Source organism: Primulina huaijiensis, chromosome 17 (genome assembly GCF_012295235.1).
Source record: "Primulina huaijiensis isolate GDHJ02 chromosome 17, ASM1229523v2, whole genome shotgun sequence".
NCBI classification, from domain to species: Eukaryota; Viridiplantae; Streptophyta; class Magnoliopsida; order Lamiales; family Gesneriaceae; genus Primulina; species Primulina huaijiensis.
Genome location: NC_133322.1, coordinates 1,086,964 through 1,096,573, shown reverse-complemented (window position 1 = coordinate 1,096,573; position 9,610 = coordinate 1,086,964). Strand labels below are relative to the sequence as shown.

General features: G+C 32.0%; 1 protein-coding gene across 1 annotated transcript; it reads left to right on the top strand.

Moving 5' to 3' along the window:
• The first annotated feature begins 5,177 nt into the window (after nucleotides 1–5,177).
• LOC140963381 (cyclin-dependent protein kinase inhibitor SMR6-like) lies at nucleotides 5,178–5,998 on the top strand. Its single transcript, XM_073422683.1, has one exon. The coding sequence runs from the start codon at nucleotides 5,666–5,668 to the stop codon at nucleotides 5,987–5,989; it is 324 nt and encodes a 107-aa protein (XP_073278784.1). The 5' UTR covers nucleotides 5,178–5,665; the 3' UTR covers nucleotides 5,990–5,998.
• The last annotated feature ends 3,612 nt before the right edge of the window (nucleotides 5,999–9,610 follow it).

Here is a 9,610-nt window from a genome sequence, read left to right as displayed (position 1 = left end):
TCATAATATATATGTTTATTAAACTTTTAACTATAATTTCTCCTTAATAATTTTTTTTAAAAAAAAAACTCATTTCTACTATGTGTAGTGAAAATCTAGTAAGAAACTCGGTGCCATGAAATGATTGGTTTAAGCAGGGGCTTTTTTTCTAGAATAGTTCTCTTCTGAGACGATTTCACGAATCTTTATCTGTGAAACGGGTCAATCTTACCGATATTCACGATAAAAAGTAATATTCTTAGTATAAAAAGTAATACTTTTTTATGGATGACCAAAATAAGATATCTGTCTCACATAAGTTTTTGTTATGTTTCTATTAATCTCACAAATATATGAGATAACACAATTTTTTAATATGTTGATTATCCGAAAATTTTTTAATTTAATTTTAAAGTATAGAGTTTAATATTACTATAAATTAATTTGATTATCTAAAATTATCGGTGAAAAAAATTGACCGATCGACTGGTCTGACATTCAAATTATAGGATCGAAGGTGTTATCTCCATAGAAGTTTATAATTTTTTTAAAAAATTTACTCGTGACGTATGAATTCTAATTGATTTTTTTTAATGATAAAAAAAACTTTTATGACTAATTTACACCAAACTTCAACTTTCTCTCCCGTCATTATTATTATTATTATTATTATTATTATTATTATTAAATAATTGCCCTTCTTATCTTACTAAAAACCTTCTCAAGTCACTCCATATTTTACATAAAAAAATATAAACAAAACTTTCTTTTTAAATCGAACAACTCTTCTAAATTGGAAATAATTTCGTGTTAATTATTTAATATTATTTAATCAAATTAAAAATAATAATAACACATACAACACGTATACATCTTTTACTAATAATAAAAACGTAGCAGCCCAAGAATTAGTTAATTTTAATTTATAAATAGTTTAATTTATATTATTAGTCAAGCTAAGCTCAAATTGACTTTAAACGTAGAAAGAATCCTAATTCTACATTCCAACCGTCTATTATAGAATTGGGAGATATTTTATTTATATATGTCACTATATTTATTTAAAATTATTATTGCGACTATTACTTAATTCTTCATCGTAGGATTGTGGACCCACAAACACAGCTTAAATCAAAATTATGAGCCATCCAAGCCACCGGCAAAACCAATTGCGCGGCCCCCTTGTGTGGATAAGCCCAATATTTTTTTTGATTTTTTTAAATTAACTTTTTGGATTTTTAGTGCTTTATTTAGTTAGTCAAAAAGGTGACTCGATCATAAATAAATATTTTCAAATTATATTATGATTTTCTTTGGTTTATTACAATTTTTTCTTCTCTCTAACAAATTCCTTCAACAAATCGAACCAGTTTTTCACTCATTCACTTCAGGTGAACACATTCTTTGTTAAAATATGTACAATAATTAACACGTTATATACATATACGACTGTGTTTCACCAAAAGTTATAGTCACTGATAAAAAGTACTATTCAAAATCTTTTAAATCAATCCAAAACACCATGTTTCGATTGTCGTATAGACAATTATTGTTCTTGGCATATTCTTTGATAATCCACCTCATTGGCTAAAAATTTCTATAAATTTTGGGGTTCTCATAAATGGGTCAAGTCTTTTCATTAGCAAAACCATGTTCTTTCCTGTGCATACTCGTACTAATCATGAAAAATATTTTAAATCATATAACAATGAACGAAGTATAAAAGTTATAAGATTTTATTTTATTTGATACGAAAGAAATGGGATGGCTGCTACCACATTCGGGTCGATTTCGTGGAACCGTTTCGGAAAACGACCCGAGCTTTGAGTGTCAATTTTTGAGGAAAGGACCGCACTTGGGGCGGCTGATCGGATCCTAATTTCGATATCATTTCCATTGATCTTTATCGCTTTTTTTATATTAAAAAAAAAATTAATGCTGTGGAAATTTTATGCACACAAAATATAATTGGTTAATTAATTGGAGAGGTTGGTGCGCCAAATAAATTCCTATGTCGTTTTTGAAATCAATATTGATGCTAAAGGTATGGCTAGACAACTTACTACGAGAGTCAAGGCAGTAATCGTGACGCTATACAATTCACGGTTCAAGATTAGGATGAATATCTACTTAAAAAATGATTACGAACTTTCATTTTAAAATATTTTCAAATTCGGGAGTTATTTTCTTAGTTTCTTGCAGAAAAGAAATCGATGCTTCCAAAGTGTTCTTGTCATAGAAGAATATACATATTTTACCAAATTAAATTGAAATTTCAACACAATATTTTTTTTTAATGTAGTAGTATGAAATTTCTAACACAATATTTAATTTTATGTAGTAGTAAATGTAATCGACATATTTTTTTTCAAGGTTCTAAAAAACATGAAGTGCCTCGAAGCGCGGACGTCGAGCTTCAAACTTTTCAAGCTTAAGAAAGATTAGCACATGCTTAAGCGTGAAAAAGCGTTTTTTATCTTTAGTGTAATTGTAATTATCTCAAACCAATAAATAGATAAAATAATACATACATATGATAAATTTAAGTCTGACGCCTTAATTCTCATATTTATAAAAACATAAAATCTCAAAATTATAATCTTTATTTGTTTTTGCAACTAGATCACATTAAAAAATGTTAAATATTTGTCAAATCATTGTAAGACACACTTAATCATAATTACAATTAAAAAATATACATCTAAATTATAAACTTAATTTATTATTTTAAAATAAAAGACATACATTCAAAATAAAAAAATTTAAAAATAAACATATACGATTAATTATTCTTAAGCACACTTAATTAAACATCTTAATTACGCTTAATTTGATCAAACCGTAGTTTGACTGTTTTTTCCGCTTTTCTCTTTTGGATTTGGATAAAAATAAAAATAAAAATAAATAAATAAAAATGTTGATGTAGGCCGTATAGGACCCAAATGCCATGTAATTAAATGAATGTAGTCCATTTAACAGCCCACACGCTGACTTGGAGCACCGTCATGTTTATTATTATTATTTAATATATTGAGATTTTGATTGGGTATGGTTCGGCAGTGGCAGGCGCACATGGACCCCGCCAGCCATTAATCAGGTTACTGCCTTCCCTCTTTGTCATCACAACTTTTATGCTTTTCATTTTAATTTTTTTTTTCAAATTAAATAACATTTATTTATATAATATATGATACATATAAAAATAAAAAATATTTTAATCACGACCAATCACATCAAAGAATACCGAATAAAATATAATTATGTATGTATAGATCGATACCTGATACAAACTAAAAAATTATATAACGTCCCTTCTATAATAAATGTGACAAGTAAGCACTGTTGAAATACTCCTCTCGTTACATACATATAAATAATACACAAAAAAATATCATTTAAATAATTATATTGCCTGTGTTATTTATATTTAATTAATATTTTTTATCATTTATATTATCTCTCGATCTAGTTATATCATCTCACGTACCAAACAATATTCAGATACGTATATTATATATTTAGAAGGTTTCGAGGCTCGACAAAGTTCTTAACGAAACTCCTCTTGTGCTCTAAATTGGGATCGGAGAAAATGATATATGTAAGAGAGTAAAATAAAATTATGTTGGATTTTCATCGATCTCCTTTTTTATATGGACTCAGTGATATACAAGGATTATTCTCACCTGTAGTGGAGACAACTAGAATTATCTATAATATAAGTTTATGTCATTGCACCACAAACGATTAATTGAAACGTCGGATTTATATGAGATGAACATCTATGATAGAAACCACTCGTGGCCAACGACATCACAGATATAAGGACAAAAATTCGAAATATACCTCAAACACGTAATGATAAAATATAATTCCACAAAATATATAATCATGGAGCTCACACCAAATAATAAAATCTCAACCAAACATGGTTTTTGTTTCTTTTGTTTTTAACTCAAAATTTTCAATTAAATGTTTTTACTTTTTACACAAATTTTAAAGTTTTTATTTTGATTTTCAAATTGAGTATAGTTTTGTATTATATTTTAATGCGATTAACGATAGATAATGATATGTTTTGAATTAGATGAATATATTTGCAAGTTGGAGCCAATTATATATGATTTTAGTGATACTGATAATTATTAAGATTGGAACTTGGATCTAACTCAACCCCAAAAGCTAGCTCAAGGGGGAGGATTGTCCAAGTTTATATATGCAACTTCCAGGTTATTTATCCAATCGATGTGGGACAAGTAACACACCCCTCTCACGCCCATGAATGAACATCTGGAGCGTGGAGTTTACAAATGACCCAACTATGGGCAGAATGGGTGGCCTAACTATAGGCAGTCCAACACATAACGATGGAACCTGTGCTATGATACCATATTAAGATTGGAACTTGGACCTAACTCAACCCCTTAGGTCCAAGTTCCAATCTTAATATGGCATCAGAGCTCAGGTTCCACCGTTATGTTTTATACCACCCGTTCTGCCCATAGTTGGGTCATTTGTAAACTCCACGCTCCAGATGTTCATTCCTGGGCGTGAGGAGGGTGTGTTAGTTGTCCTACATCGGTTGGGTAAAATGCCTGGATGTTGCATATATGGGCTTGGACAATCCTCTCCCCTTGAGCTAGCTTTTGGGGTTGAGTTAGGTCCAAGTTTCAATCTTAATAATAATAAATATATATACTCAGACAANAGTTCGTTGATATATTTCTCTATCTATCTAGTGTACGCAAGAACTTTTCAAGACACACCCATACTATCTCCTAAGCACCTTCACATACAATATTTGTGTGTATATGTATAATCCACATCGATTTGGACCTAAGATTCTTTGTAATATGGACACTGATTTTAGCTTTGGATTTTCACTAAAAAATATATTTCACCATTATTATATTATATCCAAAAACCATATCACATTACAAAAAAAATAAAGAGATAATCGTTCCAATTTTATTGAATTTAGATATTTGACATAAAAAGGGTTCATTCTATATAACACCGAGAGTTTATTATTTATCATGTATTTTTATATAATATTTTCACGTGAACATTTGAATTCAAAATTAACATAGATCGACTCATCGACCCGTTAAAACATATCAAATTAAAAAGAAATAAGAAAACCAATGGGTCATTTAGTGTTCTTTTATCTAATGGACCAAATAGCACAAATCGACCCAGCCCACGACACACTGGTGTGGCCCTCAGCAAGTCGGTGAAAATGGGAGCCCAAAAACTTGGGCGGGAAAAATAGCCGTTGCCTCCGCAAACCCCGAAATACCGCCAAAAACAATTTCAGCTGCCCGTAATCTCACGGGCAGCTAAAAAAAATTAAATTTTTTTTCCTCCCTCGATTTATTAATTTTCAGGCTTGGCGTTCGTTCATATAAAGAATCTTTCTTGCCTCATATTTTGCCGCCTTCACTCTTCTTTCACCCGTTCGAAGTGTCTTCAAATTCCCTTCTCCCTTTTTGATTATTCTTCAAGTTTTCTTGATTTTTCGATACCTTTTAGGACACACATCACATCACCCAATTTCCCTTTTTTTCCCTATGCTTATCTGCTGAAACAATAAGGAGTAAATCGCACCAAAGAATTTGTTCTTGAACTTATTCCTTCCCAGAAAAAGTTGTCCTTTCCGTGAAATATTTTTTTTTCCCAGGATTTTAACATGGGTTTTTCGAAGAGCCATCAAGTTGATTCGGGTAAAGAATCCGACAGCCAGAAGTGGGTTCTCGCCGGAATCTCGATCTGGGCACCGCTGAAATCGATATCGACCAAGCGCAGCGATGGACATGAAGCAGACGAAGAAGACGGCGCGGGTTCCACAACCCCGACGGCGCGTGAGTCGAAGATACCGGAGAGACTTCCCTGTCCTCCGGCACCCAGGAAGCGCCGCTCCACTTCACGGTGCCACTTGAACGGAAATAGAGAATTCTTCAATCCTCCCGACTTGGAATCAGTATTTATCTGCCACGCTGAGAGAGCCAATTGAGTTGAGGATTAGTATGGTTTGCTTGCTAAAGATCATTAGTCTCATCTCAAAGGGAAAGAATCCAAACTGGAGTTGTAATGTTACTAAGTTTTTCGCCTTGGATGATGATTTCTTCTTACTGTTTGGCAAATGTTGTTGAAGGTTTAGAACTTGTCTGAGTCGATTAGCTAGTTGCAGTTTTTCAGGCTTTGATAAGATTTTTCGATGTACAACACATGCAATGGAACCTAGTTACTTACTTGTCAGTCTGATTTGTCCTTCAAATTAGCTCCAATCCACTTGATTTGTTGTCGTAAAATTCATATTTTTAAGAATCATATCGAAAGATTTGAACTATTTAAATTCGTGAAAACCACAAATTTCATGTTTTCACATGCTTAAATTGTCAAAATTTATAAAAATATGCGAAAATTAAGCGCAAGTTTCACGCAATTCCTCTCCAACGGCTTAACAAAAGATTCATAAATTTTCTTCTAAGTTTAAGAAGTTCAATCCTCTTCAAATTCGCAAAAAAATTTAATTGATGGTATTCATTAAAAAAAAATTGAAATATAATATTTTGATTTCTTGGCCACCAAGTACCAACAGTGTCTTTTATTTTGGAATGGGCCCCACGAATATATGATGAATGCAGTCAAGTTCCTCGTAATTGTGGTAATAAAAAGGACACGCACTTGCATAATTGAGCTCTAGTAAAATAGAATCCAATGTAGGGTTCTTATGACTTCAAAGACCCTGCCCCCCACCACATGATTCTTGGTGATAAAAGTCTATTGGAACTATTCTACCTGACAAAATCCAATATTTTTTTAAAAAATTTGCAGATTTATTTTTGTGCTTGCAATCAGACAAAAATAACATGCAGATGAACATGCTTTATAGGAGAATATACATACATACATACATTTCATTAATAATTGTAAATGTACAAATACTCTGTAACGAGAGTCAATAACAGTAAAATCACCTACTGTATAACTTCTATACAGAAATAGTACTAAGAATACACCGAAAGCTCGGAATCTTAATCTTCTTGATAATGTCTTCCACCACCGGTTTCTCATTTACAAACATAACTTTGTTTCTTGTATTTCACACACCGTGAACTGTTGCTGCCAGTGCAACGCATCTCATCTTATCCAAGATCAAATTACCTCGATAGACACTTCTGAAAACTTTGTGAACTATGGTCATGATTAGATTTATTTAAAATGCATGTCTAGATTAGAAACTTGATATAGTTAGTTGATTTGTCAATTAAATTTTGAAAATATTCAAGATTTTTTTTAAAGGAAAAAACACCTATATTAGAAGGCTTGATGATGCGGGAATCTATAATCGCTAAATTTCGATATGCACAAGATAAAATGAATATTATTTTAATGCGAGGCATGTGATCCTATGAACATTTTTCTATTGACTTGAAAGGGAATTTAATTGGTTGGGATTAGTGAAAAAAGTTGTTTCTCAATATATTAACAATAGGGTGAGGCTGCCCAACTAAAATCCTTCATATTTATGTAATATCATTCTATATAGAAGAAGTCTTTCTCACATAATATATCATCAACAAATCGATATATAACATAATAAATTATATCCTCTTAACTTTCAAGATATATTTTAAATTTATATTAAAATAATCTTATAAAATAAAAAAAAATTGTGAAATATCCAGATTTAATTTGAACTAACATGTATCTCATTGGATTCCCCTTACAAATAATGAAGAAGATAGGAATCCATTTCTAATCTGTTCCCTTGTGGGCAGCAGCATCGGTTACCAAAAGTCCTATTTATTTATTTATTTAGCTCAATAATTGTACCCCTTTCTTGTCCTTTTCCACCTCCATATGGAAAAGAGATTAAGCAGTAATAAATAACTATAAGTGATGTTGAATATTATAATTCATAAATTAAATCTCAATTAATATGTGTAATGGCTTCAAAATGATGTTTTCGAGGCCATATAAAATTATATTACCGATGTTTAATTAAGTGTCTCCATGTAACTAGCAATAATTGTCATGTTTTTTATTTATTTTTTTGTTTGAACGAAAGAATATTCATATTTTGGACACAATTTCTAATAATTCCTTAAAACCTAATTGAAGTTTTCATTATAAATTGATAAAATATTTAATCCCAAGATGATGACATCAAACTAATCCTTAAAATATTAAAGTTGTAATAAAATTAATTGTTATGTATGTATATATAAAATAAGTAACGTTCGATGGATGGAGAAGAATGAAAAATTTATAGAAATTGAAGTGAAAACATTAGACATGCTCACATGGGATGGAAGGAAACCTAAAGAATAATAATGCAAACCAGATATCAGAATGACTTGCACTAATCAAATATTCAAATGGTAACCATTGGCATCACACATTGGAACAAGGTGTATATGAGAAATGATTCCGAAACTGTCTGGAAAGAGGCTAATTGGATATTTGCATAAGATGTAGAAAGTAGTACAGTTTACATCTCCTGCCTCTGTGTTCGCCGCCCCTTGTTTGAATCACTGCCGATTGCAGACTCCATCCTTGCTATTCTAAGGAGAGTGATCAATCAATCAATTAAACTGGAAATGTCGCAGTTGATTTCCCATAACCTGAGCTTTCATCTTGAATCACGTGTGCATGTGGCCAAAATAAATAATAGTTTCACGAATTCTGGTACGACTGTCATGATTGTAGAGGCTTCATTATCAATAATCAAGTTTATCAATGAAATTACACAGATTACATTCGGTTCATTTGGCAAGAGCCTTGGCATCATCTCTGTGAAAACAACTGAAATATACCCGAAGGGGTCTGATTTTGATAACCGTACACCAGTTGTGAGAGTAGCATCTAAATGTACAGCTCTTCCGAAGGTTGTGCGCATCTACATTCCAGCTTTAGTTCTTTGTTGTTCAATCCAGTTAAGGAGCATGAAGCAATCCCAGAAATTCCTAATAAACCATGTTCCTTGTGAAAGATTCAATTTTGAAAGTTACTACAATGCCTTTATTGTTGAGGCCTTAAGTGCAACTTATAAGCCTGTATTTCCATGGGAGAGATAATGACGTGTCCTTCCTGTGCACCACTTCCAAATTGCTCGCTGTAGCCAAGTATATCGGTGTTTTCATGTTAAAAATGCAGAGAAGTGGCTTTTGCATTCGAAACTGTAAAACCGTTGAACATGTCAAAGATTGATTGGCTCATCGGCTATAGATGAAAACCGTCACCTCCCTTTCCGATAAAATGAAGAATCCCAGTGTCGCCTCTGCAAAACAAGCACAGATAGGGCTCTTCAAGGGGCTGTTGAGAGTATTTTGCAGGCTGGGGAACCTTAAAATTCACAATATGCAAATCACACGGCAAGGAAGCCACCAAGGGAGAAGAGGATCTAGGGGGTGGCTGCGCAGATATTGCTTCAGCTTTTTTCGCGATAAAATATTTGTAATGGGTAGTTCAAGTGTGCACCAACCAGATGAGATANATAATAAATATATATACTCAGACAATGGACAAATGGGAGTTTAACGGAAAAGGGTACAGTCGGTTGGATCGATGTGCCGATGGTGAGACATTGCGCTGTTTTAATAACAATAATTTTAATTTTATATATATA